General features: G+C 37.2%; 1 protein-coding gene across 2 annotated transcripts in view; it reads right to left on the bottom strand.

The window, feature by feature from the left end:
* LOC128550456 (uncharacterized) overlaps positions 1-23,543 on the bottom strand; it is a 53,508-nt gene that overhangs the window by 16,623 nt on the left and 13,342 nt on the right. For both annotated transcript variants that reach the window (XM_053529540.1, XM_053529541.1), the window contains exons 3-6: positions 17,888-18,230; positions 13,490-13,601; positions 6,728-6,872; positions 5,888-6,030 (exon numbers count right to left, since the gene is read on the bottom strand). In XM_053529540.1, coding sequence (XP_053385515.1) covers positions 5,888-6,030; positions 6,728-6,872; positions 13,490-13,601; positions 17,888-18,199 — 712 coding nt within the window. In that variant the 5' untranslated portion in view covers positions 18,200-18,230. The remainder of the gene's footprint in view (positions 1-5,887; positions 6,031-6,727; positions 6,873-13,489; positions 13,602-17,887; positions 18,231-23,543) is intronic.

The following is a 23,543-nucleotide window of genomic DNA, read 5'->3' on the forward strand; positions in this document are numbered from 1 at the left end:
TTCATGACCAATCATCCTGTGAAGTTTCAACATTCCGGGTCAAGTGGTTCTCTAGTTATTGATCGAAAATGGTTTTCAATGTTCAGGCCCCTGTGACCTTGACCTTTGACGAAGTGACCCCAAAATCAATAGGGGTCATCTACTCTTCATGGCCAATCACCCTATAAAGTTTCAACATTCTGGGTCAAGTGGTTCTCTAGTTATTGATCGGAAATGGTTTTCAATTTTCAGGCCCCTGTGACCTTGACCTTTGACGGAGTGACCCCAAAAACAATAGGGGTCGTCTACTACAGCAGCCCTACAACCCTATGAAGTTTGAAGGTTCTAGGTCAAATGATTCTCCAGTTATTGCTCGGAAATGAAGTGTGACGGACAGACGGACGGACGGACAGGGCAAAAACAATATGTCTCCTGGGGGAGACATAATAAAGCTGCTATTGTGCAGACAAGGCCAAAATAGCTGATTTTGGCCCTTTCAGGGGCCATTACTCTGGAACCCATAATGGGATCTGGCCAGTTCAAGAAAGGAACCGAGATCTTATGGTGATACAAGTTGTGTGCAAGTTTGGTTAAAACAAGAGCTGTCGGAGGACAGCAACGCTCGACTATTTAACAGCCTTGTCGCTTGAATGAATAAGAAAGTCGAAAAAGGGGCATAATTTAGTAAAAAAGTGAAATAGGGTTATGGAACCTGCATAGTGCTTATCAGCTCATGACAGTGGACAAGTGTATGAAGTTTCAATCCATTCCCATTAGTGGGTACTGAGATACCAGCTTACATATAAGAATTTAACCCAAAAACTCCTAAGTTCAAAAAGGGGCATAATTTTGTAAAATGCAAAGTTGAGTTATTGACCCTTTGCACTGCATGTCATATCATGACAGTGAACTAGCGTGTGAAGTTTCAATCCTTTCCCATTAGTGGATACTGAGATACCAGCTTACATACAAAAAACTTAACCAAAAATTTCTATGCTGAAAAAGGGGCATAATTTTGTAAAAAAGCAAAATAAAGTTATGGGACCTGCTTTGTGCATGTCAGATCATGACAGTGAACAAGTGTGTGAAGTTTCAATCCATTCCCATTAGTGAGTACTGAGATACCAGCTTACATACAAAACCTTAACCAAAAAAATTCTAAGTCGAAAAAGGGGCATAATTTTGTAAAAAAGCTAAATAGAGTTATGGAACCTGTGCAATGTAAGTCAGTTTATCACAGTAAATAAGTGTGTGAAGTTTCAATCCATTCCCACAAGTGGTTACTGAGATACCAGCTTACATACAAAACCTTAACCAAAAATTTTTAAGTCAAAAAAGGGGCATAATTTTGTAAAAAAGCAAAACAGAGTTATGGAACCTGTGCAATGTAAGTCAGTTTATCACAGTGAATAAGTGTGTGAAGTTTCAATCCATTCCCACAAGTGGTTGCTGAGATACCAGCTTACATACAAAAACTTAACCAAATCGGGATGCGGACACGGATGCGGACGCCGATGCATGGGCGAGTCCAATAGCTCTACTATTCTATGAATAGTCGAGCAAATAAAATCATAAATGAAACCACTATCGTGCTGACAAGAAATTGTTGACGGACGACGGACGAAAGGTGATTACAAAAGTTCACCTTGTCACTATGTGACAGGTGAGCTAACAAGAGGGCCATGATGGCCCTATATCGCTCACCTGAGTTTAACTGCTTTCTTGAAAAAAATTCTTTGCTAAAGCTAAACAAATAACCCCATGGGGTGGGGTCAATTTGACCCCGGAGGTAATGATTTGAACAAATTTTGTAGAAGTCTACTAGGCAATGCTACATGTCAAATATCTAAGATCTAAGCCTTCTGGTTTATTTTTAGAAATTTTTTGAAGATTTTCCTATGTAAAATCAAGTGACCCCTGGGGTGGGGTCAATTTTAACCCCGGGGGTCATGATTTGAACAAATTTTGTAGAGGTCCACTAGGCAATGCTACGTATGAAATATCTAAGCTCTAGGCCTTCTGGTTTATTTTGAAGATTTTTCTATGTACAATCAAGTAATCCCATGGGGCGGGGTCAATTTGACCCCGGGGGTCATGATTTGAATAAATTTTGTAGAAGTCTACTAGGCAATGCTACATGTCAAATATCTAAGACCTAGGCCTTCTGGTTTATTTTTAGAAAATTTTTGAAGACTTTCCTATGTAAAATCAAGTGACCCCTGGGGTGGGGTCAATTTTGACCCGGGGGTCATGATTTGAACAAATTTTGTAGAGGTCCACTAGGCAATGGCACATGTCAAATATCTAAGCTCTAAGCCTTCTGGTTTATTTTTAGAAATTTTTTGAAGATTTTCGTATGTAAAATCAAGTGACCCCTGGGGCGAGGTCAATTTTGACCCTGGGGTCATGATTTGAACAATTTTAGTAGAGGTCCACTAGGCAATGCTACAAGTCAAATATCTAAGCTCTAGGGCTTCTGGTTTTTGAGAAGAAGATTTTTTAAGATTTTCCTATGTAAAATCAAGTGACCCCCGGGGCGGGGTCAATTTTGACCCTGGGGTCATGATTTGAACAAACTTGGTAGAGGTCCACTAGGCAATGCTTCACACCAAATATCTAAGCTCTAGGGCTTCTGGTTTTTGAGAAGAAGATTTTTAAAGTTTTTACTTTTGGTTGCCATGAAGTTTCATCAAAATTGGCCTGTTGGTTTAGGAGGAGATGTTGTTTAAAGGAAAGTGTGGACGGACGGACGGACGACGGACAGACAGACGGACGCCGGACGGTGAGTGATCACAATACCTCACCCTGAGCACTTTGTGCTCAGGTGAGCTAAAAACACAATGTGCACAACTTCAGATGCTACACAATCCTCTAATGTTTTAAGAATCTAGGTCAAGTACATTTTGAGATACATTGGGCATGGACTTTTTATACCTTGATGCATTCTGATCAAATTTCATTAAGATCCAGTGAAAATGCAGCCGCTATTGCTTACACAAGGTTTTTCTTTAATTTTTTGATTGAGAGACCTAGTTTTTGATCCAACATAACCCAGATTATAACTTGGCCTAGAGGTCATCACTACAAACATTCTGACCAATTCTCATGAGTTTCAAACTTAAGATGTGGTCTCTTGAGTGTTAACAAGATTTTCTTTTGATCTGGTCTAGTGACCTAGTTTTTGATCCCTTAACACCTAATTCAAACCTGGCCTAAAGATCACCAAAATAAACATTCTGACCATGTTTCATGAAGATAGGGTCATAAATGTGACCTCTAGTGTTCACAAGCTTATCTACTGATTTGACCGGGACCAGGTTGATCTAGTTTTTTACCCCACATGACCCATATTCGAACTTGACCTAGAGGTCATTAAGACAAACATTCTGACCAATTCTCATAAATTTCAAACTTAAACTGTTATCTCTATAGAGTGTTAATTTTATTTACATTGAAGATATAAGTAACAAGGCAGTCTGAAAGACAGCTTTACCCCCTGCCATTGTCATGGATAGTGGCTCAAACCTTTGACCTTGAGTTGTGGCCTTGACCTTCAGCCACATGGCTGACTCATAGGTCCTGCATATTGTCTTAATAAGGTTATCATTTGATCCAAGTTTCATGATTATCCTTCAAGGGGTTTAGAGATACAGAGCGGACACAAAACGGAAGGCTAAAACCTTTGACCTTGAGTTGTGACCTTGACCTTGAGATGACATGGCTGACTCATAAATTCTGCACATCATCTTGATGAAGTGATCATTTGACCCAAGTTTCATGATTATCCTTCAAGGGGTTTAGGAGATACAGAGCGGAAACAAAATGGAAGGTTCAAAAGTTTTACCTTGAGCTGTGACCTTGACCTTGAGCCGACATGGCTGACTCATGAGTTCTGCATATTATCTTGATTAGGTGATCATTTGACCCAAGTTTCATGATTATCCTTCAAAAGGTTTAGGAGATACAGAGCGGACAAGAAATCGCAGGCTCAAACCTTTGACCTTGTGCCAACATGGCTGACTCATGGGCTCTGCACATCGTCTTGATGAGGTAATCATTTCACCCAAAGTTCATGATTATTCTTCAAGGGGTTTAGGAGATACATAGCAGACATGAAATGGAAAGCTCAAACCTTTGACCTTGAGTCGTGACCTTGACCTTGAGCCGACATTGGCTGACTCATGGGTTCTGCACATCATCTTCATAATGACCCAAAGTTCATGATTATCCTTCAAAAGGTTTAGGAGATACGGGGCAGGCATGAAATGGAAGACTCAAACCTTTGACCTGGAGTTGTGACCTTGACCTTGAGCCGACATGGCTGACTCATGGGTTCTGCACATTGTTTTGATGAGGTGATCATTTGACCCAAGTTTCATGAAAATTCAAGGGGTTTAGGAGATACAGAGCAGACACAATATGTTACAGAAGGATGGACAGAGACCATTCCTATACCCCCCCCCCCGACCACCAACACTTGTGGCCGAGGATTAAACAAGAGCTGTCACAGGAGACAGCGCGCTCGACTATTTCGATGCTGGATAGTGAAACTGGGCACATCTGAGGAAAACTAAAGCTGTCACTGGAGTGTTTAATGACTCCAATTGTGGATGAAGATATTACACAGTAGCCTGAGTCTATGTCAACAATATCAACTTAAAGTAATAAGAGAGGTAAAGATAAAATGTATCAAAACACTATATAAGTATATCCTAAGCAAAAAGGGGCATATTCATTAAATACTGGTGCCAGAGTTATGCAGCTTGTGTCATATAGTGTAGGTGATGATGTTGAACAACTATTTTAAGTTTAAATCAAATCCATTCAGTAATAACAGAGACAGAGTGAAAGTGCATCAAAACTTTAACCTAAAATTCTAAGTAAAAAGGGGGAATAATTAATGAAAAATTGGTGCCAGAGTTATGCACCTTGCATCATATGGTGTGGGTGATGATGTTGAACAAATATTTTAAGTTTGAATCAAATCCATTCAGTAATAACAGAGACAGAGTGAAAGTGCATCAAAACTTTAACCTAAAATTCTAAGTAAAAAGGGGAAATAATTCATGAAGAATTGGTCCCAGAGTTATGCACCTTGTGTCATATGATAAGGGTAATGATGTTGAACAACTGTTTAAGTTTGAATCAGATCCATTCAGTAATAACAGAGATAGGGTGAAAGTGCATAAAACTTTAACCTGAAATTCTAAGTAAAAAGGGGAATAATTCATGAAAAATTGTGCTAGAGTTATGCATCTTGTGTCATATGATGTGGGTGATGATGCTGAACAACTATTTTAAGTTTGAATCAAATCCATTCAGTAATAACAGAGGTAGAGTGAAAGTGCACCAAAACTTTAACCTGAAATTCTAAGTAAAAAGAGGGAAAAATTCATGAAAAAATGGTGTCAGAGTTATGCACCTTGTGTCATATGATGTGGGTGATGATGTTGAACAACTGTTTTAAGTTTGAATCAAATCCATTCAGTAATAACAGAGATAGAGTGAAAGTGCATCAAAACTTTAACCTGAAAATCTAAGTGAAAAGGGGGGATAATTCATGAAATATTGGTGCCAGAGTTATGACCCTTATGTCAGATGATGTGGATGATGATGAGAAATAAGTTTTTCAAGTTTGAATCAAATCCATCAAGTAGTTACAGAGATAAGTTGAAAAAAGAGAAAGTGCACCAAAACTTTAACCAAGGTGGGGACGCGGAAAGACGCCGACGCCGATGCTGGGGAGAGTAGGATAGCTCTCCTTATACTTTGTATAGTCAAGCTAAAAATGAGGGGGACTTCACATTTATTTCAGGTAAGCATGGCTTGTCGAGTAAGTGCATTTCTTGTGAATGGAATCTGACAGTAGTAATCTCTCAACAATTAAAATTTACAAAACAATGGCTACCTTCATGCTGCTGAATATGTCTGTTAAGATTTGACTTTCTCTTGAACTGTGCACTACAATGTGGACATTGGAAGCTTCTCACATTATCATGGTCCCTCTCATGAAGCTTTAGCTGATCTCTTGTAGTAAATGACTTCGCACATCTACAAAGCATACACAATAATACTGGAATATTTTAATTCATGTACATGTAATTATACAACTTACAATTGCTATCCCAACCAGACAATGCAACTGTTTAATCATGAAAATACCTGTTCATTGTGTATATATCAAATTTTACAAACATGTCACTAAAAGTAAAATATTTATAAACAAAGATGCAAATAAGAGAGGTTTGAATTTACTATTATCATTATTATTATACCAGATTTCTACAGCACCCTTTTCATGATAAACATGTTCAAGGCGCTTTACATATAGCAAACGCGGCCACACAGGACGAGAAATTCATCCTGTATTAGCACTGACACAGAGCCGTCTGACCAGAGGGACAGAGTGAGATAAAGCCCCCAGAACAGATAGAGAGAAATCCTTTTTTAGTTACAGGCCTGTCCAGCTAACTTAAATCAGCTCTTTGTGAATAGACAGTCTGGTTCTTTAACATGCCCGGTGTATAGCACTGATACAAGCGAAGAACCAGTACAGGCCTCTTAGTTAGGTGGGAGACACTCAAGAGCATCTCAGAAATTACCAGTGCCAGGAACGGGATTCGAACCCTGGACCTCTGGATTGATTCACTTGACAGTCAAGCGTGTTACCGTTAGACCACCAGCCCACTAATTCATAAGTTCTAGCACAGCACTCCTTACATGTACTGTAAGTCTATTCCGTTCTTACCTGGTGCAGTAATATCTTTTTCCCAAATGTTTATTCTTATGGACACGGAAACTGTCCATACCGCTGAATATTTGCCCACACAACTTGCAAACAACAACTGGCCTTTTCTTCTCATTTCCTTTTCTCTTCTGGACTGGCTCCTTTTCTAAAAATATAGAACGAGAAAGCCATGAGCCCACTTAATCTTGACCTTCTGAACTTACATACATGTCATGGTACATTGCATCATTCAATGCAAATTTTGTTTAGTGTGAAAAATATTCATCCTGAAATATGACAGACAGGACCCTGGGAATTTTCAAAAAGATACTTTTTACAAAGATAAGCAAAACCCATTAACTGGTCCACGGAAAAACAACTGTTAAAAACATTCTTCTATTTTTCACTCTGGTGACATCTAAAGGTGCCAGCAGAAGCATCTGAATAATTTTGAGAGGATGCTACAAGGTTTGGTGAAGATCCATTAAGTGGTTCATGAAAAGAAGTTCTTTGAAGTTTTTTTTTACTGTTTTAGCTTTACTGTCCCAAAAAGAGGTGAAGTAAACTTAGAACAAGATTTAGAGAGTTCCATGCAAGGATACTACTGCAAGATTTAGAGAGTTCCATGCAAGGATACTACTGCAAGATTTAGAGAGTTCCATGCAAGGATACTACTGGCCAAGTTTCATCACAAGAAGCTGCTGGAAAGGTTTTTTCTTTTCTTTTTTGGTTGGGTTTAACGTTGCACCAACACAATTAAAGGTCAAATGGTGACTTTCCAGCTTTGATGGTGGAGGAAGACCCCGGGTTTTGATGGTGGAGGAAGACCCCCAGGTGCTGCAAGATTTAGAGAGTTCCATGCAAGGATACTACTGCAAGATTTAGAGAGTTCCATGCAAGGATACTACTGCAAGATTTAGAGAGTTCCATGCAAGGATACTACTGCAAGATTTAGAGAGTTCCATGCAAGGATACTACTGGCCAAGTTTCATCACAAGAAGCTGCTGGAAAGGTTTTTTCTTTTCTTTTTTGGTTGGGTTTAACGTTGCACCAACACAATTAAAGGTCAAATGGTGACTTTCCAGCTTTGATGGTGGAGGAAGACCCCGGGTTTTGATGGTGGAGGAAGACCCCCAGGTGCTCCTCCATGCATTATTCATCACGGGCGGGCACCTGGGCAGAACCACCAGCCTTCCGTATGCCAGCTGAATGGCTTCTTCACATCAATAATTCAATGCCCCTAGTGAGGCTTGAACCCACATCGGTGAGGGGCAAGTAATTTGAAGTCAGCACGAGGCCACGGAGGCCTTTTTTTTATCAGCTCATGACAGTGGACAAGTGTGTGAAGTTTCAATCCATTCCCATTAGTGGGTACTGAGATACCAGCTTATATATAAGAATTTAACCCAAAACTCCTAAGTTTAAAAAGGGGCATACTTTTGTAAATTGCAAAGATGAGTTATTGACCCTTTGCACTGTATGTCAGATCATGACAGTGAACAAGTGTGTGAAGTTTCAATCCATTCCAATTAGTGAGTACTGAGATACCAGCTTACATACAAAACCTTAACCAAAAAATTCTAAGTCGAAAAAGGGGCATAATTTTGTAAAAAAGCAAAATAGAGTTATGGAACCTGTGCAATGTAAGACAGTTTATCACAGTGAATAAGTGTGTGAAGTTTCAATCCATTCCCACAAGTGGTTACTGAGATACCAGCTTACATACAAAACCTTAACCAAAAATTTCTAAGTCAAACAAGAGGACCATGATGGTCCTGAATCGCTCACCTATCCCCACATGACCCAGTGTTGAACTGAGTATGACGTCGTTATTTCTATTATTTGACAAAGTAACCTAGTTTTTCAGCACATGTGACCTAGATATCATCAAGATAAAAAATTCTGACCAATTTTCATGAAGATCCATTGAAAAATATGGCCTCTAGAGAGGTCACAAGGTTTTTCTATTATTTGACCTAATGACCTAGTTTTTGAAGGCACGTGACCCATTTTTAAACTTGACCTAGATATCATCAAGGTGAACATTCTCACCAATTTTCATGAAGATCTCGTGAAAAATATGGCCTCTAGAAAGGTCACAAGGTTTTTCTATTTTTCGACCTACTGACCTAGTTTTTGACGGCACATGACCCAGTTACGAACCTGACCTAGATATCATCAAACTGAACAGTCTCACCAATTTTCATGAAGATCTCATGAAAAATATGGCCTCTAGAGTGGTCACAAGGTTTTTCTATTTTTAGACCTACTGACCTAGTTTTTGACCCCACGTGACCCAGTTTCGAACCTGACCTAGATATCATCAAGATGAACCTTCTGACCAATATTCATGAAGATCTCATGAAAAATATGGCCTCTAGAGAGGTCACAAGGTTTTTCTATTTTTAGATCTACTGACCTAGTTTTTAACCCCATGTGACCCAGTTTCGAACTTGATCTAGATATCATCAAGGTAAACATTCTGACCAATTTTCATGAAGATCCATTGAGAAATATGGCCTCTAGAGAGGTCACAAGGTTTTTCTATTTTTAGACCTACTGACCTAGTTTTTGATCCCACATGACCCAGTATCGAACTTGACCTAGATATCATCAAGGTGAACATTCTGACCAATATTCATGAAGATCTCATGAAAAATATGGCCTCTAGAGAGGTCACAAGGTTTTTCTATTTTTAGATCTACTGACCTAGTTTTTACCCCCACGTGACCCAGTTTCGAACTTGACCTAGATATCATCAAGGTGAACATTCTCACCAATTTTCATGAAGATCTCGTGAAAAATATGGCCTCTAGAAAGGTCACAAGGTTTTTCTATTTTTCGACCTAATGACCTAGTTTTTGACCCCACGTGACCCAGTTTCGAACTTGACCTAGATATCATCAAGGTGAACATTCTGACCAATATTCATGAAGATCTCATGAAAAATATGGCCTCTAGAGAGGTCACAAGGTTTTTCTATTTTTAGACCTACTGACCTAGTTTTTGACCCCACGTGACCCAGTTTCGAACTTGACCTAGATATCATCAAGGTGAACATTCTGACCAATTTTCATGAAGATCTTGTGAAATATATGGCCTCTAGAGAGGTCACAAGGTTTTTCTATTTTTAGACCTACTGACCTAGTTTTTGACGGCACGTGACCCAGTTTCGAACTTGACCTAGATATCATCAAGGTGAACATTCTGACCAATTTTCATAAAGATCCCATGAAAAATGTGACCTCTAGAGTGGTCACAAGCAAAAGTTTACGGACGGACGCACGCACGCACGGACGACGGACGCCGCGCGATCACAAAAGCTCACCTTGTCACTTTGTGACAGGTGAGCTAAAAAGGGGCATAATTTTGTAAAAAAGCAAAATAGAGTTATGGAACCTGTGCAATGTAAGTCAGTTTATCACAGTGAATAAGTGTGTGAAGTTTCAATCCATTCCCACAAGTGGTTGCTGAGATACCAGCTTACATACAAAAACTTAACCAAATCGGGACGCGGAAGCGGACGCGGACGCCGACGCATGGGCGAGTCCAATAGCTCTACTATTCTATGAATAGTCCAGCTAAAAAGTAATGTTGAGGCACAACAATGGATGAAAGATGTTGTGCTATAAACTATATTAATAGCCCATACAGAGCAATAATCAGGAGAGCTAAAAAGACTTTTGTAAATTACAGGCTTTAAACTAAACTTGCTATAGATTTCTGTTTATAGGAACAGGTGACCCCCTCCTTTCTCTGCACATGGTTTCATGACTCTAGGTGGAATATTTTTAAGACATATGCAACACAAACTTTTAAGCAGTTTATGTGTATTTTTACTAAGATAAGCCCCATGACTCTGGCCTAGCTGAGTGAAATTCCAAAGAGAACACAGGTGCACGACTTCACATGCTATATATTAATCCTCTAACGTTTAATGACTCTAATCCAGTACATTTTGATATATATGGGACACAAACATATAAATGTATGTTTTTTGACTTCTTCAAGGGCCATAACTCTTGTCTTGCAAAGTGAGATAAAAAAAAAACAACTCATGTGCACAAATTCACATGCTGGATACTATTCCTACATGGCTTCGTGACTGTAGGAGAGATATTTTCAAGATATATGTACATATGCAAACACAAACTTTTGACCAATTTATGTAAATTTTCACTATTAACGTGTTATTTAACAATCCCCTAATGTTTAATAACTCTAAGTCAAATACTTTTTGAGACACCTGCCACACCATTTTGTATGTCCTTTTTTGTACATTTTTTACCATCAAGGGACATGAGGCACATCTGGCTGACAAAAATCCGGAACAAAATTCCAGGTGTACAACTTCACAAGTTGAATAATATTCCTGCGAAGTTTCATGACCCTTCGTCAAATACTTATTTGAGGTATGTGCTACATAACTTGTATGCCTTTTTATAAATACTTTTGACTAAGTAAAGGGCCAAAACTCTGTTCTGACTTAACGATATCTCTAACAAAACCCTAAGTGCATAACTTCACATGCTAAATAATATTCCTGTAATGTTTCATAATCCTGGGTCAAATACTTTTTGAGATACATGTGACAGAAACTTTTTAGCCCTTTTTATACTCGTGTGAGATCCAAATTAAAACATCAGGTACACAACTTCAAGTGCTGAATAACAATCCTTTGAGGTTTGATGACTCTGGGTCAAATACTTTTTGAGATATGCATGGCACAAATTCAGATGATAGAAAGACATACAGACGGCATTTCTATAGTCCCCTCCAGTGTTCCACAAGTAGGGGACTAACAAACCATATACCCGGTAACTGTTTAGTTTAAAATCAATATGACAATATTTTTGTAAGCAGTCTGTTTGATTAAACAAATATTGACTTCTATGCCCCTGGTTGTAGATTGCATGTAAAGTTGTTAGTTGCAGGTATAGGGTCATCAAGATTTACAGGTAATTAAAGGTGTTAAAACATAGCCAACAAGCTTTATGGTACACATTTAAAACATACCTGTCTATAGGTAACACTGCAATGTGTAAAATTTACAGACACAGCCAAATACAAACAGGATAGCATCTTTTTTACAATCTCCTGAATACAAAACCATGTGAACATACTAAATATTTCAAATTCATTTAATTTTTACCCAGTGAATATATGTGCTTCTACAGTACTTTTGAAGATACAAGCAAACAGATTTTTAGGCCCTTTATATGCATACTTTTGACTAAGTCTAGGGCTGTATCTCTGGTCTGCCTTTGTGATATCCCAATTAAAACACTTGGTACACAACTTTACATGCTGAATGACAATCTTGTAAGGTTGGATGAGTCTGGGTCAAACACTTGAGATATGCGTGACACAAATTTTGACGGAATGACCAATGGAAGAATGGACTGACAGACAGACAAGGGCAACTCTTACCCATACAAGGATGCTTTAGATGAATTTTTGGTTAACACTCTTCAAGCAATTCCATAGAAGATGTAATTTAAAAGGTTTTTCTCTATTTAACGCTTGTGACCATTAACTGCACACAAACAGAACCATTTAAACATATTTGAGAATGGTCATATCCAGGGTCTGATGGTCTGTTAGGAGGGCCTTGAGAAAAAGTAAAGTTTTTAGCTCTTGTAGTCATTATTTATTTTAACTAAAGAGCAATGAAGAGGAACCATTTGAATCAACTTGAGAAAAGTCCACCTTTGGATGTTACAGACCAAGTTTGGTAAAGATCCATCCAGTGGTTGTTTGAAGAGTTTTCTCTTTTAAGCTCTAGCAGCCCCTAAATTCAGTCAACTGGAACCATTTAAATAAATCTGACAGATTACTTTGCCATAATGCTACAGACCAAGCTTGGTGTAATTCCGACTAGTACTGTAAAATCATTTAATTTTGTGGACAGGAAATTTCGTGGTTTTGGTCAAAACAACAATATCGTGGGGATATGAGTTCATGGATTTCAACTTTTGGACACAAAATGAATAAGGATTTTACTTGTTTATTGGGATTAAATTTCGTGGATTGACTAAACCACAAAATCCATGAAAATTAGTCCCCCACGAACATTAATGATTTCACAGTAGTTTCAGAGAAGATGTCTGAGTAAAATGTTGATGCCCATGGATAAAGGGTGATCACAAAAGCTTGGGAGCTCAAAATAACTAATTTAATCAAGCACACCAAGGAAGTATTATGTTATTCATTTGTAATCAAACAATTTAGAAATAACTGTAATTATAATTCAGTCAATGACATTTCAAAATAATCAGCTACATCTCAAGGCATAGTATACCAGTAATTTCAAAGGAGATGTTGTGGATAAAATACATTGTACATCTACATAGATGGCCTAATATTCAGCTTAGTGACTTTTTGAAAGTGATGGAAAAAGAAAACTTCCCTCCGTAACTTGTGTTCTGCAAAATGAAGGCCGTTTGGTCTAAAAAAAATTTGTGTTTCAAAAGGTAGGGATCTTTTCCAAGGGCTTTCCTGTATGTTGTTAAAGGTCTTGTAATGAGTGTTTCCAATTGTACACAGTACGTTATAATATGATTTTTTGTACTGTTTGAGTGCAGTTTTCAAAGTTTTCATCATTAACTTTGAAAATTCTAGGGGAGTTCGGACCCCAACCCCTGTACTCCCCTGCTGGATCCGCCCATGGATGGTGTCATCATGACCAATGTCAGGCCATTACACTTCTCAAATTTATTATTTATTTTAGATTTCACATTTCATACATAAAGAGTAACAAGAAAGAGACTGTATTAGATAAACCTTGACTTTTATGCTGCTTTTGGTGCCTGGAATACACATCTCTGCCTATAAACTCTGCTCCACAAACATCACAGCTGTACTTGCATCTATCTTCATGAGATTTTCTGTGTCTCTAAAAATACCAGATTGAATATTATTTGCAAATCAGGCTGGCAATTTCAGAAGAGTAGAATTTTAAAGCTTGCCATACAGGCATATGGAGAAACTAGCAACGTCCCTTGGTGGTCATATTTGTTGACAAAGAAGAATAGCTTGAGAGAATTTGATAGGTCAACCATGGAACAATACTGTGACATTAAATTTAAAAGTTTCTCTCTTGTCATATTGGGAAAACTAGCCCCACTCCCTGGCAGCCATGTTTTTGAATAAAACACAATGATTTGAAGGAGTTTGGTATAGAGTAACTTAAGGCACATTGCAGTAGAATAGTTTGAAACTGGGCCAGCAGTTTTCATGGAAACTACAAGTTTCCATGATAGCATATAGGTAAAACAAGCCTTGCCCCCTGGTGGCCATACTATTAGAAAAAACAGACTGACTTGAAAGAAAATGGTAGAGCCTAAGAGGGTCATTTGAAATCAAGCTGGCAGTTTCAGGATATCTTCAAACAAGAGCAGTCCGTAAGACAGCCAGTGCTCTACTATTCGAATCGTTGTCCTAGAAGCAGGAATATTACCCTAAATTTTAAAATATCTATGGAGTTTCAATCCAGTATCTGCATTAGTTTTGGAGATAGTAACTTTTATGTTCAAAAGAGGACATAATTTGACCAAAATGCATGTCAGAGTTATGGAACTTGATGCAATCAACTAGTTTTATAACCCCAAAGGCACATGTAAAGTTCCAATTTAATATCTGCATTTGTTCTGCAGATAGCAACTTGCACGCAAAACTCTAACCAGAATTTTCTAAGTCCAAAGGGGACATAATTTGCCCAAAATACATGTCAGAGTTATGGGACTTGATCCAGTAAGGCTGGTAATTGATCTAGAAAAAGAAAAAAATAAGTCTCAAATCTATATGCCTTAAAGTAAAAGCTGTATGTACTTGCATGCAAAACTTTAACCAGGATTTTCTAAGTCCAAAGGGGGTATAATCTGGCCAAAATGCAGGTCACAGTTATGGGACTTGATGCTATCAGCTAGTTTTATAACCCCAAAGACACATGTGAAGTTTCAATTCATTATCTGCATTTGTTTTGGAGATAGTAACTTGCATGTAAAACTTTAACCAGGATTTTCAAAGTCTAAAAGGGGGCATAATTTGCTCAAAATAAATGTCAGAGTTATGGAACTTGACCCAGTGAGGTTGGTAACTGGCCTAAGAAAAGAAAAATTCAGTTTCAAAGCTATATGCCTTTAAATGATAACTGCATGTACCCGCATGCAAAACTTTAACCAAGGTGTGACGCCAGGGTGAGTAGAATAGCTGACTATTCGAACAAGCTAAAAAAAATCCAATACAGCCTTGTTGGGAAAACTAGCCTGTCCCCTCAAGGCCATGTTTTTCAAAGAAAAAGAAATCAGTTAAAGATATCTGGTAGAGGATCACCAAAGGAACACTTCTTTCAAGTTATTTTTTGACTAGGCTCGCAGTCTCACAGAGTTCTGGAATCTGAAAGAAAACCACCAAAGGAACATTTCTGTGAAGTTTGGTCTAAATAGCCATAGTGATTTTATGTAGATGTGATCTAAAGAAATTGTGACAACAACAGAGGACACACAGACAGATGATGGTCATCCAATGGTTTTAAAAGGATACCATCAGCACTCTGTTCTCAGGTGGGCTAAAAATTGTGCCGCCAGTTCCTCAGGAGGTAGTATTTACATTTTTTTCTTTAGGTTATCATGAAACCCAGTAGTCTGCATTGGTGACCTAGACTGGAAGGAATCTGAAAAAAGACCACCCAACAAACATTCCTGTGAAGTTTGCATGAAATTGCCTATTAAGTAAGCCGTTTTGGAGATATTCTTTAAATAAATAGCGGACGACAGACAATGGACATACTGAAGACAGACATTCAAAGATCCAACAATCTCACCATTAGCACTTTGTGATCTATAAATGATGATGCAGGATGACAGATGATGGACCCTGTATCACCCACCTACCCTACTAGCTCACTATAATCTCCTTTTTGCAAAAGTTGAAATCTTCAAATATCTTACAACATGTACTGGTTTCCCAGTAGTTTCCGGACCGAAATCGCTATTTTTTGCCAGTAACTTTCAAACAAAATATAGTAGAAACATAAAATTTTCACAGAAAAAAAGCTAGGTTCTTCGTTAACACCATGCAGAATTCGTATAACAGCTGCGTTCATAACACAAATATAGATGAGGCCTCAAAAGGGGCAATTAATCCTATTAATATCTAGTTAGTCCGAGTAGTTTTCCGGACCTTTCATTGTAACAGTTATAACCTTACTCTAAAAGCAAACATTTCCGATTTCGTTATATATATTCAAAACTAAAACATAATTCTAAGGCGTGATGATGATTTGAAAAGTATATATCAAGAATTTAATAAATACTAGATTTATAATACGCTCATTACAGTTATGTACATGTTACGTTTGAATGACGTTTGTAACGTCATGCAAAAATGACGGGACGTATTGAGCAGACTGGTAATATTACAATATTAAGAACTTTGGATATAATTAATAACAACTTTTAAACAAGAGCACCGCCTTGCGGGTGCTGACGCTCATCTGATTTTTTTTTTATAATAGAAATATTGTCCTACCCATGATTTTCTAAGTCTAAAAAGGGCCATCACTCTTGCAAAAAGCAGGATAGAGTTATGTTTCTTGATGTACAGTGTCCACTTATGATGGTGAAAAACTGTTGCAAGTTTTAAAGCAATAGCTTTGATAGTTTATGAGAAAAGTTGACTTAAACATAATATTCAACCAAGAAAATGATTTTTCTAAGTCCAAAAGGGGCAATAATTATTGCAAAAAGCAGGATGGAGTTATGTTGCTTGCTGTACAGGGTCAGCTTATGATGGTGAACAAGAGTTTAAAGTTTTAAAGCAATAGCTTTGATAGTTTAAGAGAAAAAGTTGACCTAAACATAAAACTTAACCAAGAAATCTGATATTTTCTAAGTCCAAAAGGGGCCATAAATCTTGCAAAAAGCAGGATGGAGTTATGTTTCTTGCTGTACAGGGTCAGCTTATGATGGTGAACAAGTGTTGCAAGTTTTAAAGGAATAGCTTTGATAGTTTAGGATAAAAGCTGACCTAAACATAAAACCTAACCAAGAAAACTGATTTTCTAAGTCCAAAAGGGGCAATAATTCTTGCAAAAAGCAAGATGGAGTTATGTTTCTTGATGTACAGGGTCTGCTTATAATGGTGAACAAGTATTCCAAGTTTCAAAGCAAAAGCTTTGATAGTTTAGGAGAAAAGTTGACCTATACATAAAACTTAACCAAGAAATCTGATATTTTCTAAGTACAAAAGGGGCCATAAATCTTGCAAAAAGCAAGATGGAGTTATCTTTCTTGCTATACAGGGTCAGCTTATGATGGTGAACAAATATTCCAAGTTTAAAAGCAATAGCTTTGATAGTTTAGGAGAAAAGCTGACCTAAACATAAAACTTAACCAGGCAACGCCGGCGCCGACGCCGACAACCGCTCAAGTGATGACAATAACTCATCATTTTTTTTCAAAAAATCAGATGAGCTAAAAAAGGACACGACCGGTCTCAAAATTGGTAGTCTAACGCCCTGACCACTCGGGCATGGACACTGCTGCTAAACATTTGATTGATAAAAGGTTATTGTAGGTATTTCCCTGTCTATTTTGATTCCTATTTCTAATCGATGATTTAATGCTGTAGTATAGTGAATAGGTCGATTTTTTCTGACTTACATTGTTTTATCTTATTACTATTGGAATGTTTTACTGTATCGTCTGTAAATGGGAGCATCTGAGGACTGACGTTTACCCTCAAGGGGTCTCAATTTCTGCGCATGCGCACTTTAACTGGAATTCCCCTGCAGTTGACAATCTCTTGTGTAAACATTACATCGAAGTAAGTTAAAACAACCAAGATATTCAAATAATAAATAAGTTTAGTAATGCTAGGTTTTCGCTGCCTTGTAAAGGCAACAAAGGTCTAGATGAAATGAAATTGTTACCCAGATGCTTTACGACGGCGTAAAGTCTATACAGCACGAAATGTAAAAGGTCCGGAAAACTACTTGGGTCCGGAAACTATTAGGAAACCAGTATACTAACATAAACAGTAAGTTAGAACTTGTTTCTTCTGCAACAGAAGACCTGCTCCTGTATAATCTTAGTACTTGTGCTGAGACTAACATAAAGGACCATACATATATATTACATCATTGTAGAGACAGAAAATATCTTAAAACATCATACATACCGTACATCCTGATTTGGTTTTAAAACTTTTCCCACATATATCACAAAGTTTGCCATCTGCCATATTGTCTCTATCCAGCACTTTGCAATCTGTCTTTTTGTCACCTTCCAAATTATTTCTATCCTTCTCATTGCTTCCTGCCTGTCTGCCACCTTCAATATTTTTCCCATCCTTCACTTTGCCATCAGTTTGTCTGTCACATTCAATATCTTCTCTATTTTTCATTTCCCAATCTACATGATCTATTTGTCTGCCACTTGCAAGATCACCTTTGTTCTTCACTTTGCCATCTGCTCCTTTGTCGCTTGCCATATCTTCTGTTGCACATCTATTTGTTTCTTTGCTAAAAATGCCAGAAATTGTTAAAATACAAAACCAGAAGGTCATGATGGACCTAATTCTCACTTTGGAACATGTGAAAGTTTACATGATGATAGATTCAAAAATGATTACAAAAGTGCTTATCACTGTTTTCTATATAAACGACTTAGTGACCTAGCCCTTATATTATAGTCTCTATATTTGCCCTAGGTACAGCTTCAAACATACATGTATGTAATAAACACAGAATTAATCTTGGTGCTGTTACTGTAATACCAAACACAAAAACACAACAGAACTTTCCTGCAACTGTTTAACCTTTATGAAGCACGTTATAGACCAAAATAGTGGCTTCAATAGGAAAACAATATAAAGTTGCAAATACAGTAGATTTATATCCCCTGTCAAATAGGTTATTTTTGTGAATGTGTGGGATTATATTTTGAAAGACTTCTATTTTCCAGATACACGCAAGTTATGTACAATAGGACTGTACAATGGTTTGTTGATTCCTATTTTATCCCAAATCAAGGGGAAAATCTTTGCCCTATGGAGATCTTTATTTGTATTAAGTTTCATGAAGATCAATGTGTTACTTTGTTTTTGTGAGAATTTATGAATTTTAAACAATCAAAGGGCAGTAACTCTTATAGACAAAGTTTGATGCAGATCAATCAAGCGGTTCACTGGAATGATGCTCCTGACCAGTTTTGGTTAAAATCCAGCAAGCAGTTCATGAGAAGTAATTATTTTAAGGTATTTCTAATTTAAGTTCTAGCAGCCCCTACAAGAGGCAAAGTGTCCAGAATTGAACAAAGTTGCTAAATGACATTATGAAATGCTACAAATAAGTTTGATGACGATCCATCAAGTGTTCAGGAGAAAAAGCAATTCAACAATATTTCTATTTTTAGCTCTAGTGATCCTTTAAAGGGGCTAAGGGCCCCCATTTCAATAAACTTGGAGAAAGGCCCTCATAATAATGCTATAGACCATGTTTGATGAAGTTCCATTTATCAGTTCATGGGTAGAGGGTTACATTAGGACTATTTGTGGAGATTTCTCTATTTTAAGCTCTTGCATCCCCTATGTGCAATCAAGCTGAATGGTCTGGACAATTTTGAAAGAAGACCATCCAAGGAACATCCAGGCCGTTAGTATCATCAATTTCCACCAAACAAGTTTCACAGGAAATGTCATTTGAAAAAAAAGTCTGGATGGACAAATGACAGACAGACAACTGACCTACCATGGACAGAGAGTGATCACAATAGCTCCCCCGGAGCACTTTGCAATAAATGCTTTTAAAATGAATTTTATTTGATTTCCTTATTAAGAAGATTGACGCCCGGAGGCGATAATTAGGCGAAAATTGGCCGACTTTAAAGCGACGATATCGCTCAAATCGCCTTGTAGGATGATCCCTGTATGTCAAATCAAAGAAAAACCTTGTGTATGCAATAGGGGCTGCATTTTATACCAGATCTTCATGAAATTTAATCAGAATATTTGTCTATATAAAATCTAGGTGGAATTTGAATATGGGTCATCTAGGGTCAAAAACAGTGGATATATATATAGGCAGAAAACTGAATACTATGCCGGATCTTCTCCGTAAATTCCTCGATTTCTCTCTAAATTCTGTTCTCCCTAAGTTTCTTACCTAGGATGATCTATGGACATAGTGACCTAGTTTTTGACCCTGGATGACCATTATTCGAATTTGACCTAGACTTTATCAACAGGGCTCCGGAAATTTTGAGAACTCAATCTGTCCGAAACGAAAATCATGATATCGGCGCTACCCCACCCACCGCATTACCAATATACCATATTTGTAAAACGTGAGAGAGTAAAGAAATAAGCCTGTCATGCATTAAAAATGAGTTACTGGTCACCGCGATTTACCATACAATGAAGACAGTTATTCAGTGTTATGTGTGAACGTTACTTTGTTTAAATTTCGATATTTTTCCGAGAAAATACTTGCAAGGATAAAATTGCCGAGGCATTGACACCGTGTACCTAACTGGTCTTAGAAAGCCAACACACGTGTTTTCGGTACTGTATACACGACAGATACTTTGTGATGTTTCCTCATTCTTTGAAGGAATTTTATAAAATACAATGCGTCAAAGTGAATTACTCGGCACATATTCTCTGCTAAACATCCTCAGTATTTTCAGATTACTCTGCCGCGGACCGAATTTGTATGTTATCAGGTTATGTGAACGCTGAGATCAAATTTCCCGCATGTATAGTATCAAAAGGTCACACGGGTTGGCCACGGATATTTCACTGACGTTGTACTTCAATAAGCAACTACATTTTATAAAGTAATATGTTCTCTTCTGATGTAAACAAAATTTCATTTTGAAACTTTTTTTAAAAGACCGATTTGATAAACAGTGCCGCTCCGGTTTTCTTTATCATTCGTGTTTGCCAGTCCATTGTTTCTTCTGTTTTTTATTTTTGTACAGTGGGTCGCAAAGACGATTTTCTGCACATGTTTCAACTGGAGCCCCAACAAATGAATCATATAATTTTTACAAATCAAGTAATTATAAAAATATTTATATCGGTTTCCCGTGTTATGTCTCATTAAATGCAGTGACCATTTGTTTTTTACCCGTGATCAAACCTATAAGCCTTTTGAAATAAACCATCCGCCAGATTCTAAATAAAAGAAGTGGATCCCCGTCGAAAGGTTTGGATCCAGTCAGAAACATTTGGAAGCCAGTCAAAAATGTTTAATACATTGCAGTCGGCTGTCTGCAAACATTAAAGGATGTGCCGCGCTAGCACCGATTGCGTCACGTGCTAATTACGGACCAATTATCAAGGTGACAATCAGATCGTTTGACACGTTTATTGATTATCCGAGGGTAGCGACCAACAATTTCCTGCTTGGCAGGTGATCGTGTATTGAGATTTCAGACCGAAATTTATACTTATCTCCATTTTTACGGGACTGATTTTTTTCACTTCACGAATCAGTCTGAAAAGTCAAAAATTGGTCCAAACCGACAAACCGGCAAATTTCCGGAGCCCTGTTTATCAAGGCAATCATTCTGACCAAAATTCATGAAGATCAATTGAAAAATACAGCCTCTATCGCATACACAAGGTTTTTCTTTGATTTGACCTAGTGACCTAGTTTTTGATCCCAGATGACCCATTTTCGACCTTGGCCTAGATTTCATCAAGGTAATCATTTTCAATTGATCTTCATGACAAAATTTCATGAAGATCAGTTGAAAAATAGAACCTCTATCGCATACACAAGGTTTTTCTTTGATTTGACCTAGTGACCAAGTTTTTGACCCCAGATGACCCATTTTCGAACTTAGTACTTGTGCCTAGATTTCTTCAAGGTAATCATTCTCACAAAATTTCATGAAGATCAGTTGAAAAATACAACCTCTATCGCATACACAAGCTAAATGTTGACAGACAGACAGACGCCGGACATCGAGCGATCACAATAACTCACCTGAGCATGCTCAGGTGAGCTAACAAGAGCACCACAATGCAGAGCAATTTACCCATAAAGGTATAACCTTTAACCCCTAAGTGTGACCTTGACCTTGAAGCCTGCCATCCGAAACATGCGCTCTGCATGTCAGTCTCGATGTGGTGAACATTTGTGCCAAGTTTCTTTAAAATCCTTCAAGCAGTTCAAAAGCTACAGAGGAGACACAAAACAAAGTCATATGAACTTTGACCTCTAAATGTGACATTGACCTTGAAGAGGGCCATCCAAAACATGCGCTCTTCATGTCGTCTCGATGTGGTGAACATTTGTATCAAGAGTTACAGAGTGGACACAAAATTGCTAATGGCCGGACAGACAGACGGACACACAGACATCAGCGTCATAACGTAATACGTCACTTTGGGCGTATAACAAGGAGTAAATATTTAGATATCAGGACATCATTGCAATATTTCTGAAGAAACTTTGAAACTTAGTTACTGACTGATCATTGATTATTATGTTATGGAAAACATGAGAATTAGTTGTTAACTTGTTTTACTATTTTTTCCATTCAAAACTGGAAAGCGTTTGTAACTGGGTACCGTTAAGTACCAATTCCTCTTTGGTCATGAAGGTAGGAAAGTTTTTATTGCTAAAGCGGCATCTCAGACATGATTTTTTTATTGAATTCGCATTTTATAAGATAGTTTAGAATCTAAAAATTTATGTTCTTATGTTAACTTCAGTATTAAAGAAAGATCATTTTTAGCCAAATTCTGGAGTCTAGTCCCCTTAATAATCTAAGCTATACATGTAGTAATTTAAGATGGATACATATATAATTATTAAGCTGTCTTGTAAGAACAGTTTGGTGATATGAGTGTTGCATTCCTTTTAAATGTAATTGGAACACATTTTTTATACTTTGTTGTTATCAAAATATTATTACTTTATATTTTTATGTGTATGTTATATTTTCTTATCCTTTGTAAATACTTTTTGTAATAGTTATGGCTTCTTCCTTTATCTTGTTTGAAAGTGAAAGAACTAAAGATATATTAATCCCTGGTTATACTTTTTTATCAATTTATCAAAAACATATCTGTAATAACAATATTTTGCATAAACATCCACTGTTCTATGTTAATTTCCCTAAGTTTTGAAAAAATGGGAGTGAAAGTTAACCCTTTTTTAGCAGCAAAATGTTCAAATATAAATGTACTGGTACAGTAACTGATGATAAACCCAGACAGAAAATGAGGTTTTCACCCTAACTTTTTCATTTCTGCAACTTTTTATCAATGGTTGGTATCAAAATAAAGCTTAGCTCTTACTGTATAATTGACTTAATTAAAAATCTAAATTTAGCAATGGCAAACATGCGACATGAGGCCCTGAAAGGGGTAAGAAATATAGGCAGTTTTCCATGCTGACTGATAATAAATTCAACCACCTTGTTATCTGCACTTTTCACAGCTATATTATATAAAAACTTTCTCATATACAATGTTGAACAGTTCATCTTTATTTTAAAAGCAATTTATTGATATTCATTCGACTGGTTATGTCAGTAGACAATATACAGATATGCATGGTGTTGTCCAAGAAATCAACGTATAAAATATGCCGCTATTCTTTCAGATTATATTAGGCCTACTGCAATTTTAAATGAACAAGAGAGGTAACAACAATCAATTGAAAGTGTACAATTTACCTCCCTTGGTTGAAAAAAATTGAGATGCGCCATCATATAAATATATATACTGTTCCACTATTTTATAAGCTATTTATGCTCAAATATTGTCGTTTGATATGTGATAGGGAAAACTCAGAAATATGTTTTAAAGGTTTAGTTAT

This window comes from Mercenaria mercenaria, chromosome 18 (assembly GCF_021730395.1).
Source record: "Mercenaria mercenaria strain notata chromosome 18, MADL_Memer_1, whole genome shotgun sequence".
Lineage (NCBI taxonomy): Eukaryota > Metazoa > Mollusca > Bivalvia > Venerida > Veneridae > Mercenaria > Mercenaria mercenaria.